The sequence below is a fragment of the Asterias rubens genome, chromosome 20 (genome assembly GCF_902459465.1).
Source record: "Asterias rubens chromosome 20, eAstRub1.3, whole genome shotgun sequence".
NCBI classification, from domain to species: Eukaryota; Metazoa; Echinodermata; class Asteroidea; order Forcipulatida; family Asteriidae; genus Asterias; species Asterias rubens.
In genome coordinates this window covers 6,081,061-6,103,066 of record NC_047081.1, presented here as the reverse complement: position 1 = coordinate 6,103,066, position 22,006 = coordinate 6,081,061, and the positions used below count along the sequence as shown (strand labels likewise).

Here is a 22,006-nt window from a genome sequence, read left to right as displayed (position 1 = left end):
CATAGCTTGAGTTTGGTGCTCTTATTCCGTCAGCCACGAACCCCTACATATCTGTTCGGAAGGGGGAAGGCAAAGACAGATAGGGTAATTAGTCTTGAAATGTTAAGGTCTTGGTCTACGTCTTGGGCAGAGGTCTCATATCAGGCCACATTGAGAGGACCCCATACATGTATATTATATTCATTCAGACTTTGCAAATCATTCTTCAGTTGTTTAAATTATGAGCCAGACTTACAAACCTGGGCAATTCTTTATTATGAAATACCATCTCATTTATAACATGCAACAAATCAGAAATATTCAGAGGCATTACAAATTCACATCGAGTTTGTATTCATATTTCATAAGAAGAAAAAAAAGTTTCATCACCGAGTAATTGCTTTCTTAATACATAAATTACTAGTACATTTGAAGAAAGAAATATGGAGTTAAACATAAATTAGGTAGGTTTAAACTTGCAGTAAATACCATCTACATATGTATTGTAATTCTATTATTAATAGTACAGAGTATGTCAATAGAAGTTATTAAAGGAATTAAAACTTATACAACCTAAAAAATAATTGAGCGAAATAAGATGCTCATTAGAATGATTTAATTTACATACATTGTTGAGACCTGGGCCTAATTTCATAGAGCTGCTAAGCATAAAAAATTGCTTAGCAGGAAATTTTTCCGTTGATAAAAACAGGATTACCAACAAAATGTCCACGTGATTTTCAGGATAAGCAAACAACAGATGAAAACCAGTAACAAGCAATATGCAACAAGTAAAAACTTGGTTGGCAATCCTGTTTTCATCAAGGAAGAAATTTCGTGCTGAGCAAATTTTTGTGCTCAGCAGCTCTATGAAATTGGACCTTGGGCACAGTTTCATGGTTCAGCTTACCACAGAACTAGCTCTGCAATAGCCAAGAATTTGGGCACAGATCCTCTAATAACAAATTAACAATCATCAGCCTTTTTGTATTAATACAACATTCACCTTTTTAAAATTGTGAAACTTACAAAGTTTCCCCAAGATCAGTTTCTTTTTACTAAATTATTTTATAGTGCTTGTTATTTGTTACCTTGAAAATTGCTTGTACATGTACATGTTTTGAGATACATGTATTGATATTAATGTAAAAGCTTGTAAAGCTGCTATTTTACAACTGCCTTTTACAATGAAGCCTGTAGAGACGCCATTTTATAAAGATAGGACAACACTGTGCACAGGACATCAACTCAATGGTGCATTATCTACAGACATGAAGTAAATGTAATATGTACTTTTTAAAGGTCAAGACTATGCATATTCCGTTTAAATAAAGATAAACATGTACAACATTCAATAAAAAGCCACAAAGCGGTGAAGTTAAATCATTGCATTTTGGTAGCCACAAAAACAATCGGTAAGTACTCCTCAAACATAACTTATTTGCTTTTTAGGTCAACATTCGTAACATTCGTTTTTTAACTGAAATTTCTTTTAAAGAGAATTTATTATTTTAAGACTGAACCTCAATATTTCCTAAAATCAGGAAAAATCGCACACCTTTATTTCACAAGACAAGGTCATGGAGTACAAGTCTGCCATCATTTATGAACTCAATACTGCCAGGGTGTACTGGGTCCAATTTCACAATGCTGATTAACGTCTTTTTGTGCTTACAGCACGTGTTTCCATTTCACATTGCTGCTGACTGTAGGCACTTGGAAAGCATACTCATTGTATGAAAATATTGACTAAACAACGCAAATCTATAAGAACAAGCTAACGAGTGCACACTGGCTGCCAAGTTTTCTTTTCAACCTGTGAAATACACTTGCGCTTCAGCACATTTTTCTGCTATAGCAAGCAGGGAAATTTCCTTACCGTTAAGCAGGGCTATTGGCCCTGATCTCAACACAGCACATTAGGAATGTCATATGGAACGGCACAAAGTCAAACAGAATGAAAGGAAATCAAACCCAAGCAATAATCAAATACTGAAAGAGGCACTACAAACTATTTTTTACATCGTAGGCGATAATTCTCCCACCATATTCATCGATGTTGTAAGCATTTTATTCACAATACAATTTCATGAGGTTCCAATTGTTAACTTGGAATGTTGTTAATTTCATTACTACATCAAGACAAAATTTGTACAGTTTTACAATGTATAAAAATCCCGCCACCATACTTTCGTGTTAGACTAGGCAGCTGGAAAATAAAGGCTTTGAACAATTGACATGGGAAGAAGGATTCAGCTGTTTTCAGTATAGAAGAAAAAATTAGCAATGTAGCATCACTCATCTTCTCTTAAAGGGATTTGCGATAGTGTAACATTTGTTTAGCCCAGTCCCATACTTGGGCCTGGGGTGGTGCAGGGATATTCATTTACCTAAAGTGGATTTCAAACTTGACTTCTCCTTTAACATAATCCTTAACAGCAGTTGACTTACAGGGTACAGAAGGCAAAACAACACATATTTGGTCATGAGTTCGGACAGATTAATACAACAGTAATATCAAACCTAAATCCACTTCTGGGTGCAGAGAAGTAATTATGATGCTCAAGGGCACATGTAGCCAGGAAAGCTTTAAACCAAGATTTGAAACACACATTCCACAACACATCACAACACCAGTTGGATGGCCAAGGCACTTGCGTCACTAAAATGTACAACTAACAATGACTAACCTCTGCTGTCACCAACTCCTTCTAAACAATTGAAATACTAGAAATACTACTCATTGCCTTAGCAATCCACTAGTGTAACTAGATTGCCAACATACACGATTGCCAATCTGATTGTCACCTCCAAATCACATTTGCCTAAAATCTTTTGATTCTATTAAAAATAACACAACCTTCCACCACGTTTTTTTCAAGACTTCAACCTTTGTGCACACTTTTATGGAAAGTAACTCTTCCAAAAGTGGGAAACAAAAACCCCACTAGTTGGTTCAGTCCGCTAAAATTAATGGACAAAAGGGATCAGCATGGTGTACCTTTGGTAATTACTCAAAGATACTAAAGACCGTATGAAACTAACTTGGTAACAACTAACTTGGTAACAAGCACTGCAGCTGCTGATCGTGTATAGCATTTTAGGCACAATTTCCTTCTAAAAGGAATGTGGTTTAAGTAAAAGGGATTCAAAAACATTTCAATCCGCGAAATGTTTCTGCATGAAACATTTCTCAGATTGTTTATTCAAATTATGGAGTATTCTTTTCTGCATGTACTTTTCACTATCCAATCCCAATTCTCGGCCAAATACTCCTTTTAAAATGAAATGTTCACGGGTTAGGTTTATTGTATATATCTACATTTTTATAGGATTAAAACACTGGTTCCAAAAACCAAAGGTATACTTTGCCTACAGTTAGACATGTTTCTAACAATTACTTACAAGTCCCTTACACCCTTGTGCAGATACTTTTTGTTTTCTACCAAGTTGATCAAAACTGTCCTCATTTACATAATTCCAAAGGTAAGTTTAAAAACCACAACTCGGACACCATAAGCTGATTTCACAAAACTTTACGCAACTGCGTAAGTCCACTTGTGCAATGTTTATGGCGCAAGTTGCTCCATAGTTGTTGCGCAAGTGAAACCGACTGCAGCTTGGATAGAACTCAAATGCGTACTTTCGACACCAGTTTTAGAAAAGTCGAGACTTAGCGCCGAAGCTGTGGTTTTTTTTTTACAACCAATGTCCGTACATGTTTCAGAGTCCATTTCTCCATCCAGTTAATAAGTATTTTAGCCTTGAATATAAATTACTCCTGCCACCAACTTTAATATCACAGAATCAGACGTCCATGAATTAGGATTTGCCTGATGTAACATTAGAGGATTTCTTAATTAGATAAGCGATTGTTTGCTTTTGGTGATATGCGCTCAACAGAATAATTCCCCTTTGATAGGGTACAGATCTGCTTTGGTCAATTTAAAAAACAAAAATACCCCTCTTGAGACCTTAATGCTAGTTAATATAACAGAGGCATGTGTGCGAGCTAACAGAATCACCCGTGGGCTCCTGGTACATTAAAACTCACAAAACGGCCAAGAAGGGTAAAGTCTCCAGTTCATGTAGATGTCCCGCAGAGATACGTTTTAGGTCCTCAAGTTAGATCCGTATACAGCAAATAACATGGGATGAGGCTGCTTGAATAGTCCCGCTCTTGTGACCGTCACAAATCTCCACCGAAAGTCTAAAAAGCTGACTGTAAGATATATATTTAGTTTTGTTTCTCAGATTCGGAGAAAGTAAAAAGACTCTTCATGTCATGTCCAATCGTTGAGAAACCAACAGTGTCCAGTTCCTTCAGAGAAGTTGATTATTTACAAGACAAGTTTCTTGGGCACTTCCCATGGGAACCCTTCCTTGAAGTGGCCGTAGGATGCCGTCTTGAAGTAGATTGGGCGACGAAGGTCAAGCTCCCTGATTCATAAGAAACACAATTAATTTATCATTAGAGAGAACTTCAAATTTGTTAAAGTAATACATTTGAAATCTAGAACATTTAATAATGATGAATTTGATCTCCATATTGAATTGGTGCATTTTTCTGACAATGCTCAGGTAAACCAAACAACAAAGTGGCAATGTATTGAAATATGGTTCAAAGCGGGCTCTTACATGTAGGTCAAATTCAGTTTTGTATTCCCTTAAAAGATAAATGGTTTGGACAATTTTTCACCTCTCAAAAATTGGATTTTGAGAAATGACTCATGCATGATACATTTTTTTCTTCTTAAGATTTCTGAGGTTTGTGAATGTTGTGGCCTTGCCTGCCACCAAGCTAAATGTGACTGGATTTGCATTCTTGTGAAAATACAGGTAGACAGTTTTTATTTGTCGTTTTCTCAGAGGCACTGTATTCAGCTGAACACATTAACAGCCGACTTTACTGCATCTTTCTTGATTATGTTGCTTGTATATAAGCATTGCGTTGACAAAAACCAATGTATGACCCTCCTTTAAGCTTCTAAACTAATTATTCTTACTTGATGATGGCGCCAGGGCGCAGATCAAAATTGTCATTGATGATTTTAAGTAGCTCCTTCTCCGACTTGTCAGACGTTCCGTATGAACTCACAAAGATTGAAAGAGGTTCCGAGACACCAATTGCGTAGGAAACCTTGAGAAACAAAATCACAAGAATATTCTTTAGTTTAACAAGTACATGTATTTCACACAAATGCAAGGGAAATGACAAAAACAAATATTTCTTGATGTTCAGGACTCGGAAAGTTTTTTCTTGTTTTGATTATGGTCTTGTACAAACATTTCAGTTCAAGTAATTAATTTTTGCTTTAAAAAAAAAGCTTGTGGACTTTCCCTCAAATTTAAGCCCTGCCTAATGTATTTTTCCAATCCTAACCCTAACCCATACCCATGAGGGTTTATCGGAACATAGAGCAGTCATTTGAGAAATCAGAAAAAAAGTATCTAAACAAAAACCTTTAAAGGTGAAGAAGAAAAAAACACTGCCACTGGTAGTGCTAGTTCATTTCTACGAATCCAGGAACAGATTTGTGTTCACAAGTTTTGACAACTTAATCATAATATCACAACAACCGTTCTAATCTGACCAAGCAGATGATCTCAGATTTCTCATGAACTCTGTCAGTTTCTTGAACTGACACATGGAAACTGCAAACAATTTCAACAATAGCATTCTGCTGGTGCCAATTTGCACACATAGTAAAAGGTGCACTCTACACTTCAAGAGATTATTTCATGAGAAAGAGCTTTTTTTAAGGTTTGTTTTCTAATCAGGGAGTATCTGATGTTAAGCAACAACCACCCATCAATTAAATAAATTTAAAAAAGTTTTGTTGTTTGTTAAAATAGAAGTTCTTCAAAAGCGCTACCCAAAGACTTGATATTTGACCAGGAAAATTGCAGGCTAGTCAACGAAACCAAGCAGTGGCTCAAAGAAGAATTTTGAATTAGAACGCAGGAGCAAGACACTAACAACATGGACAGGGAGTGGGGGGTTGCAAACAACCAGAATTCCTGGGCCAACTTAATGGCACCTTTATGTACATTTTGAAGGTTTTAGTCAATACTATTGTAGTTTACTGTGTATACCCAAAACATACTCGATGTACATAGTAAGACACCAAGTAACAATGGGTAGAGGGGTGGCTTGTGCCTACTTGAACTTTGGAGTGTTTTATTGACACTGGCCAGAATCTTATCAACTGATTAGGCAACATGCACCCACACAAACAGATGCCTTGATAGATTGATCAAATAAATAGTGATGGTGTTATGACATGTAGGAGGCGTGTCACAATTGAGTGGTGGACAGAGTTTGCATTAAACCCAAACAGGTTAAAAGTTGGGTGTCTGTAGTGTGTTGCATACGGTCCAATTCTCTAGTTTTGGCTTGCAAAAAGAACCATTTCTGAGACTCAGGAATTCTTAACGACCCTTTAAAGACACTGGACACTATTGGTAATTTTCAAAGACCCGTCTTCTCACTTGGTGTATCTCTACACACATGTATATGCATAAAACAACGAACCTCAAAAGTGAGCTCAACTAGTTGTCGATGTTGCGAGATAATATTGAAAGAAAAAACACCATTGTCACACAAAATTGTGTGCTTTCAGACATGTCAGATGCTTGATTTCGAAACCTCAAAATCTAATCCGAGGTCTTGAAATCAAATTCGTGGAAAATTACTTCTTTCTCGAAAACTACAATACTTCAGAGGGAGCTGTTTCTCACAATGTTTTAAACTATCAACAGCTCCCCATTACTCACTATCAAGTAGGGTTTTGCAATACTTATAGTTATTGTTCATTTAAGTCCATGATTTAGTACACGATTGGTTGCGATTTGTACTATTTGTGTACAATCTTACGAGGTCACAATCCGCTCTCAACTTTTGAACTTAGGAACAGCTGTTTTTTTCTTCTTCCATTTATCCTTTTTAATGGCATAAATTTGACTTTATTTTGTCCTCGTCAAGAGCATCAGCTGATGCACAACAAATATTCCCATTGTTAGAGTTGTGAGAACCAGTTCTGACCAGCTTACACCAGTTTCTGTGTGCGCACAAGATCAGTCTTGTCTAAATTATTTACCTTTGTACTTATTTGCGCCATCGTTTGTTATTTGTTGTGCCTAGTTCTTTGTGCGATAGAGTGCAGTTGCATGTTGGTCCCATTAAATAATATTCTCGTTGAGTTTAGCATTGACGAGCTGTGTCAATGTTATCGCTGTATGAACCTCATTTCATTGATTATACTTTGATTGTACACAAGTAGGTCTTGACAAATGTATGAATGAACTAACCCTTGCTTTGCAATGGAACTGGATGTAACCAGATTTTTTTCTATTTTAGGGTAGGTTAGGGGAAAACACTCCGGTGCTTGCATGACCGAGTCAATCGTTTTTCATGTAAGTTTATTCACCTGTCATATAAAGGTTCACAGTGTTGAAGGATTTGCACGGAGATTGGTGTTTTTTTTTTAGTGCAGCAGGATCTTACTCAAATTCAATGATTTGCATCAACTCCCAAACGAAGCAAACATTATTTTACAGTGATTCTATTCATATTGCTATGAGAAAGAGATTTGGAGAGCGCTATTTCATTTTATTATATATCCAGAACCGCCTAAGTTTACTAATTATTTTCAGGAGCAGTTCTCCTAAACTTATCAATAATACAGCATTTGCTCTTAGCACAAGCCGTACACACATTGCCTAAAAAATTGCCCTGTAAACCATCTAAAACTGTGCGACCTTCTTGTTCATAATGTCCATAGTCCTTGGGTTTGAATCCCACCCGAGTAAAATGCCTGTGATTTTTTTCACAGGACTCGGGAAAGTACTGAGTATACAATGCTACACACATCGGTGTATATGGGTAAAAGACCAAAAATTAATTTTCTTTATCCCCGATGCAAATTTACAGCTATTAAGTCCATAGGCCCATTTCTTCCTTTTCAGATAGGAATAATAAACTTTGCCTGTGAATTGAACTTGATAAAACTAATAAACTGGTTGTAACTGCTTCCATTACAAAGATAAAGATATGATTAAAATGTTTAAAACTAGGGCAGATTTTAGGGAGCATGTATAGTTTATGAGCTGTGGGCTTTTTTTTTTCAACAAGTTTCAGTGCATGTTGTAGCACAGTGTAAATTAGCGGAAGACTTTTAGAAAATAAAACAACTTATACCAGTTAGTTGTGCATGTTCTAATGAAATAAAATTGTCAGTAATTTTTTCCACAATACCAATACTCCATTTCCAATGATGCATTGCAGGATGTATTTTAGGAAGGTGCTTCTGCAAATGGGTTACATTTATTTTCTGTTACCAGCAAAGTGTCTCTTGACACTTCGCTCTTGTAAGGGGCACAGCAATTTTCCTCTGGTAAGGAAAACCTCTATGGAGAAAATGTAGTTCATATTGGAACCTTGCAGGGGGGCACCACAACAAAAGCACAGGGCACCACAGCAATTACTGTTGGTGCCGTGGTTTATTTCAATGCCTGTTGACATTTTGGAAAACAGGACTTACTCTAAAGCCCAGTTCACACTGCCTGCAAATTTTGACGTCACAAATTTGCAGCGAATAATTTGCATCGGTATAAAAGTGCTCAACTCCTGCGAAACATTTGCTGCGAAAACAGCCCTGTGGCGTAACAATTTGCCTTGCATTTGCATTCACAAGAAGTATGAAAAGCGATTGAGATTGAACTCTTACCTGTACAAGAACCCTTTTACACAGCTTAGCGGCTACCAGTGACTTGGCGACCCAGCGAGCAGCGTAGGCAGCGGACCGATCCACCTTACTGACGTCCTTGCCAGAGAAAGCACCTCCACCGTGGGCACCCCACCCACCGTACGTATCTACAATAATCTTACGCCCTGTTAGACCAGCATCACCCTTAGGACCACCTGGGATAAAAGATGGGTTTGGGAGAAGTGGACAAAGAAATGTCTTTATAGCGTTTGGAATATTACACACAAGGTTCATCGATTCAAAACATGAGATGTTCATCAATGCAAAGTGACAACCATGTCTCTGTTTTCAGTGGTCTCCCTTAACAGTGGTCCGATGGCATTTTTAACTGTGAATTTTTATTTATGAGACCGAACATCACAAGGTCTAATGACCACTTTAAGGCGAGGACTACGCTGATTTGGGCTTATGACCAAAATCGAATGACACCAGAGGCATGTTGCAACCTACTCGGGAGCTACCCCCTTCACAGTCTGCAAGGGGGTAGGCATGGGTATCATCAAGTAGGAGCTTGGCTGGAAGAACAGAATGCAATACCTTCCCACCTTTTAAAACACCCAAAGACCAGTCGAGGTTAGAATTTTAAAAGTGATTCCTATCATACTCTCCCTTAAATTGCTTTCAATGTCAACTTCCTTCCCTTAAACCTTAAGTAAAGGAAGCTACCTCGTCATGCCAAGACTCATCCGATTTCGTTTTAATTACAAGTCATGAATGTTGACGTACCAATGACAAAACTTCCCGATGGGTTAAGATGATACACTGTGTTGTCGTCAAGATACTTGGCTGGAATGACGGAGTCAATGACCTTGTCTTTCAACGCCTTCTGTAGCTGCTCTTGGGAGATGTCGGGGTCGTGCTGTGTGGAGATGACCACTGTGTGTACACGTAGGGCTTCTAGGTGACCCTTAATTGTCTTGTATTCAACGGTGACCTGCAGGAATGAAACAGGGAACATGTTATTATTGAATCACATTGAATTGGGGTTGACCAAAGACAAATTTATGACAGTGTGATTTGAATCAACAAACACCCGATTAATGTTCCAGCGCCCTACCAACTGAGCTATCAGTTTTTTGGGATGACCCCTAAATTTATTTATTTATTTATTTCTTCATTATCATGGGAAATCCATTCAGTAAGAAAAACTCATTGATCTCCCATGGATCCCAGCTAATAACAATCTACAGAAAATTTACACAGAAAAACATTGCACATTCATTTATAAAACAATTTAAAAAAACAAAAACAAAAAACACTAGATCCAAGCACACATTAACTACAAAAAACACATTTTCAAATAGGATGAAGAAAAATTAAAGGGAAAAACTACACATCCAAATCAGTGTAACTGCTTTCATTACAGAATACAAAAACAATTCCGTCCGAATTAAACTCGCACAAAGTGGTTCAATGACTGTCAAATCTGTCTGTGTGAGCATTGACAAACTTGTTCTACACAAAAATGAACACTCCCGTGGCCACACGCTCGATAGCCATCAGACTGCTGGAATCCTAAACCGGTCCAATAGGAGACTTTCCAACGCTAGGTGGCAGCAGACATACCGGGTAAATTTCCATTGTTTACGTAGTTCTGAACATGCGCATAATTCTGAGAACAATGGATTTACCCGGTAAGTCTGCTGCCCTCTATCGTCCCAGAAAGTCTCCCATTAACAATAATACTAAAGACCTTTAATACGCACATATAAACCCTTCAGGGTGTTCAAGGCACAGTAACTAGAACGTTCTCACTATTCCATTAATACAATTGGAAGTTTACAATTTCTGAATAATACAATAAATACTGGAAGTTTTTTAGGTTATTATTTCCCTGACCTTACCTGTGATTTACTGTCGGGCCTCAAGAAGGGTAGAGTTTTGTTTTTTCTGAGTTCAGCCATCTTTCTCGTCAACCCATGTGCGAGTACAACAGTCAGGGGCATTAGCTCTTCTGTCTCGTCCGTGGCATAGCCAAACATTAAACCCTAAATCACGGAGAAGGAAGAGAGAGAAAGAGAAACAAAAATTAAAGGCGAGTCAAAGATTCACAATAGCTTAAAGGGAAGGTACACGTTTGGTAATTACTCAAAACAAATATTAACTTAAAACTTACTCGGTAACGAGCAATGGAGAGCTGTTGATAGTATAAAACATTGTGGGAAACGGCTCCCTCTGAAGTAGCATAGATTTTGAGAAAGAGGTTATTTCTCACTCAAATAATAAAATACTGTCAGCCAGAAGTCTTTTATTCCTATCTGAAAGCACAAAAACTTGTCCAACAAGGGTGTTTTTTCTCTCACCATTTTCTCGCAACTTCGATGACAAATTTACCCAAATTTTCACAGGCTTGTTATTTTATAATGCTTATGTTGGGATACACCAAGTGAGAAGACTGGTCTTTGACAATTACCAAACATGTACCTTCCCTTTAACAAGAAAGATTTGAAACTTTGCATGGTAGAAATATTTTAACTAACAGAGGTTAGCTGTAACATGATGAGTAGTCAACCACCGGTTCTTTGAAGAACCAGAACTCGGTTCTTTTAAGAACCAGCACTACTCAAAAGAGATATTCACATGATGTTACTGCCAACCTCTCTTAGTTAATAACTTAACAAATGAAAATGAAAGCAAACAAATCTTCATGAAGTTCACCAATTTATCACTTATGCAAACTTATGTTTGGGTCATTTTCCTTTGCGTACATTTCGACTCAAAAGTTGGAGACAGGATAGGCACATGTAGTGCAATGTGCCTTGTGCAAGAGGTCACCACCCTAAACCTTTGTCAAAGTGGGACTTCCCTACTTATGTTACATACTTCCTGCAACTTACAAGGAAATGTAAAATAATACTCTCTTTGTTTATATGTACGATCTAAAAAACTGATAACAAATAAACCAAAACCTACAGGTTTCGGTTTAACTCATTACAGGTTTCGTTTTAACTCATCTACAAAAATCCCCAGAATTTTTCTAGTTGCAAAGGGAGAAAAACAGAGGCATTTGCTTTAAAGAGTTGCTGTATGGGAATGTTGGGATACACCAAGTGAGAAGACTGGTCTTTGACAATTACCAAACATGTACCTTCCCTTTAACAAGAAAGATTTGAAACTTTGCATGGTAGAAATATTTTAACTAACAGAGGTTAGCTGTAACATGATGAGTAGTCAACCACCGGTTCTTTGAAGAACCAGAACTCGGTTCTTTTAAGAACCAGCACTACTCAAAAGAGATATTCACATGATGTTACTGCCAACCTCTCTTAGTTAATAACTTAACAAATGAAAATGAAAGCAAACAAATCTTCATGAAGTTCACCAATTTATCACTTATGCAAACTTATGTTTGGGTCATTTTCCTTTGCGTACATTTCGACTCAAAAGTTGGAGACAGGATAGGCACATGTAGTGCAATGTGCCTTGTGCAAGAGGTCACCACCCTAAACCTTTGTCAAAGTGGGACTTCCCTACTTATGTTACATACTTCCTGCAACTTACAAGGAAATGTAAAATAATACTCTCTTTGTTTATATGTACGATCTAAAAAACTGATAACAAATAAACCAAAACCTACAGGTTTCGGTTTAACTCATTACAGGTTTCGTTTTAACTCATCTACAAAAATCCCCAGAATTTTTCTAGTTGCAAAGGGAGAAAAACAGAGGCATTTGCTTTAAAGAGTTGCTGTATGGGAATGTTGTACAGCAGACTACAAAGTAAAGAAATTTCATGCAAGTGGATCAATTTTGGAGAAAACTCCATGCACCCAATATTAAAATTTTATAAATTTATCGGCAAACACTAGATTCTTCTCAAAACCCTTCATCAATATGTTTGTATTAAGTCTCATCATCAAATTGAGTGCCATGCAGAAAGAAGCTTGAGCCTGCCCAGTAATTTTTGTCCAGATGTTTCGATGTAATAAGTCTGGATTCCTTTTATTTAGCAGACATCTTGCATGTAAGCCAACAATCTATTACTCAGAAAAACCATGAAAGCTTAAGGGTAAAATGGTAGAGGTGGCAGACGACATAATCTATCAATCAGAGATGAGAGTCATTACTTAACGAAAAAGTCTGAAACTTGGATACAAATTCAAAGGTATGTTGAAATGTTGGCATTTCTACTGTTTGGTAACCCCTGGGGTTATAGATTCCAAGGAGCTTTTGGAAACAGTATCCAAAGCACTAGAGAAGTAGACCAATGAGCAGGTTTCTTAATTTGTGGAAACAAATATTGTCTATTTTTCTTCACCAGGCCGACATATAAAGTCTAAATTCAGCCAAAAGTCTGAACAATCTCATCCCTGATCTATGTTCCCACTTACTTGATCTCCGGCACCAATGTCTTCCTCAGCTTTGTTGATGTGAACTGATTCGGCGATTTCTCTGGACTGTTGCTCGATAGCTACCAGCACGTTGCACGTCTCAGAGTCGAAACCTGGTTTAAAGATACAGTGCTGTTTATTAACAATTCATGTTCTCATAGAAACCAGTTTATGATGTCTACTGCAGCCCTTAAAGTTCATTCATAAATACCTCTGACAGTTTCGCTATTCCTATCGGTGGAGTGCGCGCCACATGGGGGTGTTTAAATGGTTGATAGTGACCAGCTGGAGCTCTGTTTATAACCTAGTCTTGGGGCAAGATGTTTCTTGTTCAAAACGTTTCTTGTTCAAAACGTTTCTTGTTTCGGGCGATGCGGGCGCTGTCGGTGAGTTGGCCGCGCTGTGTGTGAAGGAAAACGAGAACGTCTTGCACCTAGACTCTAGGGCCTACGTGAACGAAATGAATCCGGAAACTATCAGAAATAGGCGTCTTAGTCATAACAATGCAATACACGGACGTACAGAGCTTAAGCACATCGGAAACGGATAAGTTTTACATAGTTTCTTACTTTATCCCGCCTTTTAACCAAAAAAGCATTTATAAATGGGAATAAAAGAGTAGTAACTTGTTCTTTAACGGCTGTTTTAAACCTTGTCGTGTGGATAAAGGCCCCCGCCTTTGGCTCAAGCCTTTATCACACGGCAACGACCATGCCTGTTTTGAACGGCCGTTAAAAAACTCGTTGCTACCCTTTTATTTCCTTATTCTTGAAGGGGCACAGCAGTTCTTCTGTGGTGCGCCTTTGCAAAGGGCACCACAGAAAAAGCCCAGGGCACCATGTAAAATGTTGGGGGTTCCGAGGATTATTTTGAGGCATGCTTCTGCCTATAGCTTTCCTGTTGGATCAAAGTGTACCCGACCATGCATGATCAGTGATGCAAATCAAAGATTTGGGTGAAACAGTGAGCTCTACAATGTTAACGCATGGAGCTGGCCTAGAGACACATTACATGGAATAATAGACGCAACACAAGTAGGGGGTACTTCACACAGGCTTGGTTGGCTACGGCCACGTGAGAAAGAATGCAAACCACGCACATTTTAAATTGTTAACAACTTTAGTGCAACTCACGTGACAGCAATTTAACTTGGGTCCCTTGCTTAATTTTAGTATGGTTGTAAAATGTGACAAGATTTTGCAAAAAAACTTTGACAGTACACAAAATTGTTGACCTTTCACACAAGGGACCCTTGCTACATTTCTCTCATGTGAAAGGGGCTTATCAAGAAATAAAAAACTCTGCAAATTTTGTATGAGTTTCTCAACTTCGTTGGTGCCAGTTTGTGTTGAGTTTAGTCTAGTCAGTTTCAAATGGAATATTGGGTGCTTAATTTAATAGGTCTATACAGCAGAAACAAGATTTGCTGAATGTGAAAACCCCTGCTTATGGATTGGGGTTCCTCCCTTATTCTAGACCGAAAACCTCCAATAAAACAATTCATGAGGTTTACAGACCATGTGCATCACCAGAAATACACAACCACAGCTCTACACACAAGGTGGACTATTTCTTTGTACCATTTGGTAAACTGCTTCTAAAACTTCTTTCAAGAAATCTTGAAGGCTCAATCAGACTTTGATCAAATCCTGACATCAACAAAAATCATCACAAGGCTGATACAGGCTTCTATTTCTCTGAAATCGGGAAAGAAAAACCTCGGGAGAAAAAAACCTTGGGAAATCCAATGCCCGTAGAACTGGCCAATAAACTGTTGTTGATAATTGTGTATACACACTACCAAAATATGAACCCACACAATGCAATCTCTGTCACGAAGTAATCACATTATGCACATTAAATATAAACCGATAACAATATCAAACCAGTTGGTACAAGTTCCATAAGATAAGCAGTTTAAACAGATAACACCAAACTCCAAACAAATAAACCAGCAAGTCAATAAATCAAATAACTATTATAATGGAGTACAACCACTCGTTGTATTTTAGAGGTATTGTCCCCTCGAAATTGAAAGAAGATGACACCAAATTTCAGACCAACCTTTCCCCACCATCTTTGCACAAACAACATCAATTGAAGAACTATTGCTATGTCAAGACCACGCTTTGTCTCACCAATAAAAATGCTTGGCGACCATTTGATGATTCTTACCTTTTTCAGAGCTGTCATAGCCAATGTGCTTGACGGTGTCTCTGACAATTTTCTGGTAATCAACAACGGCATTCGATGAGATCTCTCCCAAAATCATGATCATTCCCGTTTTGGTGGCCGTTTCTGAGAGGGAGGAATTGAAAATAAAGTCAACATGTATTAAAACCATCTAATGTGGAAACTACTTTTTACCTGCTTTGGAAAGAGAATTTGTTTGGCTCGCGGGTCATATTGGGTAGTTAAATAATCCCTGAAAAATACTTTGAAAACAATAATCTCAAGCATGAAACTTAACGGAGTAAGGCAGGTGATTGGCTCCGTGCCCCCTTGGTCGTTGCCTTGATGCCGTTGAAAAGCTCCAGTAGAAATTTATAATTTCTTCAGGGTGCCCTATACCAAGGAGAAAATGCCCAAGTCCCCTTGCCCTTTCAAAAATGAAGCATACATGCCAGTGAATCTGTTAGTTAGTTAGTCACCTGTCTTCGTTTGAGGACAACGCACAGAAAAAAATAAACAAGAATAAAACAATACACTGTACAGTATATTTTCAAGATATTTGACTCTCCCTCCTCTGTACAAAAAAACTTCATTGTTTTCTACCAGTAAGTCTGTCACGCACCCTCTTCAAGGCCAGGCAAACTGTTATCAACAGGGAGTGCAAAGCAATTTTCACTCATGCCGGACGTTCAGTCATATGAATCTAATTGAAGATTACTTAAAAAATAACTTGAATTGACAGTGCTTACCACAGGCTACCTTGGCCATGGGATCACCGGCCAAGTGGGCATCCAGTACAGCATCGCTGACTTGGTCACATATCTTATCTGTGTACAAAAAAGAAAGGGTAGAGAAAATACATTATTTTCATATTCTTGCAACTGTTTACCAATGTTTTTTGTGTTCTTTTTGCTTCTGGGAGGAAGAAGATCTGCACATTTGCAACCTTGAAGCCACAATAGGTAGACTTGCCCGACTGGCCAGCCTGGAACTAAAGAATTTTGCCCAACACTCAGAGCAAAATACACTGTGCCACCCAGTACAGTTTTAATTGCACATCCACAATGACGACACCATAATTAAACATGAATTTTGTTGATCTGCTTGCGCTTGATGGACTTTAAAAAAAATTGATTCCAAGTCCACCACTCAAATTGGTCTAGCAACAACCCCAGCATACATTATTGGCAACAGAAACTGATGCATAAATCCTTTAAAAACACTTTTTCATTTGTACCAATATTGCGCACACCCTTTTAAAGCCATTGGACCCTTTCGGTTCAGAAAAAAAAAAAAGTTCACAGATTTACAAATAACTTACAGGGTTTACAGAAGGCAATGGTGAAAGGCTTCTCTTGAAATATTATTCCATGAAATGCTTTACTTTTTGAGAATACAGCAAAACAATATAAATTCTCGTTAACGAGAATTACGGATTTATTTGAAACACATGTCATGACACGGCGAAACGCGCGGAAACAAGGGTGGGTTTTTCCGTTGTTTTCTCCCGACTCCGATGACCGATTGAGCCTAAATTTTAACAGGTTTGTTATTTGATATAGAAGTTGTGGTACACTAAGTGTGGGCCTTGGACAACACTGTTTACCGAAAGGGTCCAATGGCTTTAAATAATTGAAAACTAATAACGAACCAATACGTAACGGCTGCTTTAAAAACCTGTCTGGGCAGTTTACTATCTCGGTGAGCTATAGAGCTAAAGCACTTGTAAGCATTTCCAGTGCTCTATGCAGTGTCTTCATTGATTCTTTACAGGATTTATCAGGGATTCTTAACATGATTTAATGGGGGAGGGGTACACATAATTTACTTCTGTGTACAACAAGTGTGTTAAGCTAGTGGGATTTGAAACTTTGCATGGTGGAAGTAAATTTAAGAGAGGTTAAGGGTTGATAGTATAAAACATTGTGAGAAACGGCTCCCTCTGAAGCAATGTAGTTTTAAGAAAGAAGTCATTTTCCAAAAATTTGATTTTGAGACCTCAGATTTAGAATTTGAGGTCTCGAAATCAAGCATCTGAAAGCACACAACTTTGTGTGACAAAGATGCTTTTTCTTTCATTATTATCTCGCAACTTCGGCGACCAGTTGAGCTCAAATTTTCACAGGTTTGTTATTTTATGCATATGTTGAATACACACTGTGAAGACTTAAAACTGACTAGTCTTTGACAATATACCAATAGTGTCCAGTGTCTTTAAACTGGAGGTCATTGGTTCAAGTCCTGCTCTAACAGTAAAGTTTTCCTAAGTTCAAACCATGTACTGCCAACATGAATGGAACAATTAGAAAGATCCTGGTGTATCATGACGCAACTGTATCAAATTATCAGGATGAAATGACAGCGTACCATCATGTGCAATTTTGGGGGGGAAAGTCCTGATCGGAAATACGGTGTCCAATGGTGTTGACAAACTACTCATAAATCACGATTTTACTTTCACTTCTATTTTGCAATAAATAACAGATCCCATGCAATCAGAATATCCTGCAGGCCTGATACTTCTAGGAAGTGCATTGTCGCAATAACTCCCCCAAAAATATGTTATTGCACATTGAATGCGCACACACTCTAATTGGTTGGCAAAAAAGGAGGCAACGACGTAAACACTATTATGCCTACCCCTAGTGCACAACCCATAGTGTCTGAACGCATGAAAGGAATGTAATTAGCATTATTTCATGGAAAGAGCCAATTGTCTCCATGCCCAGGAGTCTGGCCTTGGTGCCTCTTGAAATACTCAAATTTACATTTCTCTCATCCACTGATATAGGAAAACACCTTGCCCCTACAGGAGTAGAGTACATTGGGCTAGAGTAAATTGTTAATTGTAACACAAGATACAATGTACATCACACTCAAAAGTCAATACAGTGAACATCCACCAAACCAGAATTCACCATTTAACCAGCATGATGAAGCATCTGTTTATCACCAGGGCCCAATTTCATGGCTCTGCTTACCGCAAGCACAGAATCCGCACTTACGGAAGCAGGAAATTCTGTGCTTATGGCAAGCCTATTTCACGGGTTAGCAGCAAATTTTGGCTTCTGCGTGTGCGTACTCCACGTTACTAGGCATTCTACGCTTACAAGGCTAGCGTGGAAATTCAACGCTTGCAAGTAAGCGAGGAATCGTGATCGTAAGCGCAGAATTCGGCGGTAAGCAGGGCCATGAAATTGGGCCCTGTATGGTAGGCTGTCAGCGGTGCTGGGCGGGCCTGCAAAGAACTAACCAACTTCGCCAAGCACTCTGAGCAAATTACACTGTGCTGCCCAGCACAGGATTCCCAAAGCTTGCACATTTAGCCCCATATCTAATCATGAATTATTTTGTGAAACCCTCGCCCTTGCCGGACTAAATTAAATTTAAAGCCCAACACTAAAATTGGTCTAGCTACAACACTGATTATCATCAATATATCAGAAAAGCACAACTTTGAATCATACATGCGTGATTCAGACAAACCATTGTATTCATAAAGTTCACAAAGCTGTTATGTAATATTTATGAACAAGGGTGCGTGTCACTCGGGTTTAAGCTGGTTTGGTTGATAGATTGATCCGGTTTTTGTTTGGAGTAGGGGCTCAAAGGTCAAATAACTTTTGCGATCCACTCATTTTCCGAGTCCCCACAAAAGTGGGGGAAAAGTCTCCAACATCAAGTTAAATTGGTCTTAAATTAAATTTTTTCTTTGATACCCTTTCAGCGAAATTTGAAACATGACATTCGTTCGGACGTCAATAACAAATAGGTAAAAACATGGGGGCAACCCCAACCACCTCCCCTCAAAGAAATATAAATTTTACAAATAAATCTAGCTATAAAACTGTTACCAGGTAGAACTTTTGTTTCACAAATTTGTGAACAAGCGTAGTACGTTTCGCACATATTTATTTCCATCAAGAACAGAATAATCACCTTCTAAAGCCAAAAGGCAACACAAAATTTGCAAAGTCATGTCCCATTTTAAATGCCACTCCCAGGGTAGTAGGCCTACTGTTCTATAAGCCGTTAGAGTTTCCATACTGTACAAACAGAGGATCCTATGCAAACATTGAATGCTTTAAAGGGAAGGTACACGCTTGGTAATTGTCAAAGACCAGTCTTCTCACTTGGTTTATCCCATCATAACCATAAAATATCAAGCCTGTGAAAATGTGGGCTAAATTGGTCATCAACGTTGCAAGGAAATTAAGAGAAAAACACCCTTGCCTTATTTTAGTGAGAAATTACCTCTTTCTCGAAAAATAAGTTACTTCAAAGGGAGTCATTTCCCACAATGTTTTATACTATCAACAGCTCCCCAATGCTTATTACCAAGTCAGTTTTTAAGTTAATATTTGTTTTGAGTAACTACCAAACGTGTACCCTCCCTTTAAGTATTGAATAGAGCAAGAGCAATTCCCTCAAGCCAAATGGAAAACATATTCTACCTTTTTTTCACAGAAAAGGTAGAAAATGCAGACCCTGATGATATCAGCTCAGCAAATGTTAAGCTAACCATTACTCTTCCTGTTTAAGGGTGACTGGGTGTTTTCTCCATCATAACGTGGTTCTACTGGATGGCCTCGCAAGCAATAATGTATACCCAAATCATGTCCTTGACCCGAAATGCAGTGAGGAAGGGACTCAAATAGTGATATTATGGGGATTATTTTATGGACAACACAACGTCACACAACGACTGCTTTTTATTGTTACATCAGCAATGATAATGGGCAGGGTTTACCTTTAACTTTTTAAGTGACTGCACGGCACGATTAGCATTTTATTTCCCAAGTCCATCAGCTTTTTCTAAAGAAATAGGGCTGCTTTCCTACATTGAACTAGTTACTCTATTAATTATTTCCCTCTCCCTTTGGTGATTGCTTACAACTTAACAAGAATTTGCAGACTGAAGGGGGTTTGAAGAAAATCGTGACAAACGCCAACTGACATGATGTTTTTTTTAAGAGTTGCATTCAGATCTGCAATTTTTTTGAGGGGACAAAATGGGTGTGTTTCATTTAAGTCAGAGTAGAAGGCTCTCCCATTGTCAGTGCATGATAAAAGTTGTGCCAGTCATTGATTGTTTGTAGTTTCTAAGCAGGCCTATTCTACATGGAGATTATGCATGAATGCAACATGTAGTTGATTATGTTAAAGCCATTAGGCCCCTATACACTTTTGGAACAGAAAAAAATAAAAATTCACAGATTTACAAATAACTTACAGGGTTTACAGAAGGTAATGGTAAAAGACTTCTCTTGAAATATTATTCCATGAAATACTTTCCTTTTTGAGAAAACATTAAAACAATTATCAATTCTCGACAACGAGAACTACGGATTTAAAGTAAACACATGTCATGACACGGCGAAACGTTCGGAAACAAGGGTGGGTTTTCCCGTTATTTTCTCTCGACTCCAATGACCGATTGAGCCTAAATTTTCTTAGGTTTGTTATTTTATATGTTGTGATACACGTGTGGGCCTTGGACAACACTGTTTACCGAAAGTGTCCACTGGCTCTAAGCCCAACTACGCCTACTTAAAAAATGAATAGAGATTATAGAAGCAGCAAAATGCACTATTTGCTCTCAGTAATTTACACGTGTGCACACAACATTGCCACTTCTCAGATAATAATTTTCCACTGTAAACAAGTTGGTTAACAGTTCATGTTAAGGGACTGCTATGGGATTCCCCTCTTTTCGTCAAGGGTTCAAACAACATTAACCCTTTAAAAAAAAATGGTTTTGACAAACTGCAGTTTGGGAAAAATTTCTGCATCGGACTGCCATCTCATTTGGGTAAACAAGATAGTTTTTTACATTATGATGAATTCAACGTGGCAGTTGCATCAGGACATTTTACACTAGGTTCATAGTTGAGAAAAAAATTACCAACAATTTCAAGTTTGCAAGAATTCAAAAACTGTTCTTCTGTCATCGGATAACTTTCCGTATGGCGCCACCACTTTTTCACTCATTTTTACAAAAAGGGATATATCAATGAGGTAAATTAGATACTATATTATTTCATATCGGATGAAAAAGTGGTGGCGCCATGCGGAAACTTTTCCCTGTCATCATGTCTCTGCTCATTTGGACACGCCTCACTGATCAGTAATCTTCTTGCAGTGTATTCCAAGCAAATACAAACAGTTGGTCAGCAAACAACAGTACATACTCAAAATACCAACTGCAAGTGCAACAATTGTGGTTCATCAATGATGTGTTGTTTCATTTACAGTTAAAACAACACACATTGCACGCACGGAATGCATGCTCTCTAGACTTCAAGTGAGTTCACACATCATCAAATGACAATCACAAATGATGCAACTCAACTCGACACCCCGGATAGTAAAGAACTTCGCCCACTTTTTCACACGAAATAAAACGATACAGTTCCATTAAGAAAATGGACCCAGCAAATCCTTAAAGTTTAATTTGCTTGCTTACCAGGGTGTCCTTCACCAACAGATTCAGAGGTGAACAGGAAGGTGTTTGCGTCGTCTTCATTCATGTCGACGTTGTTGTGGTTGTTCTCAAGCATAGGCATTTGGACGTTTGTTGTGTTGTGTTGAACGCAACGAGCGTTGTCTCTTTTCCACGTGTGTATCGGCTGCGACCCGCTCACCAAAAGAATGATTGTCTGAGAACGGTCGATTTTTGTGGCCATGTAAAATGGGTCAGGTGCAACACGACGACGTCTCTGATTGGTCAAACGCCACACGGCGAAATTATGTTTAT

General features: G+C 38.2%; 1 protein-coding gene across 1 annotated transcript; it reads right to left on the bottom strand.

Annotated features, from left to right (window-relative positions):
* Positions 1-1,339: 1,339 nt before the first annotated feature.
* On the bottom strand, positions 1,340-21,893 carry LOC117303721 (S-adenosylmethionine synthase-like). Its single transcript, XM_033788019.1, has 9 exons — positions 21,716-21,893; positions 15,999-16,076; positions 15,253-15,375; positions 13,078-13,190; positions 10,592-10,735; positions 9,474-9,681; positions 8,709-8,902; positions 4,986-5,119; positions 1,340-4,419 (listed from the first exon to the last, which is right to left on the bottom strand). The coding sequence occupies exons 1-9, from the start codon at positions 21,813-21,815 to the stop codon at positions 4,320-4,322; spliced, it is 1,194 nt and encodes a 397-aa protein (XP_033643910.1). The 5' UTR covers positions 21,816-21,893; the 3' UTR covers positions 1,340-4,319.
* Positions 21,894-22,006: the final 113 nt, after the last annotated feature.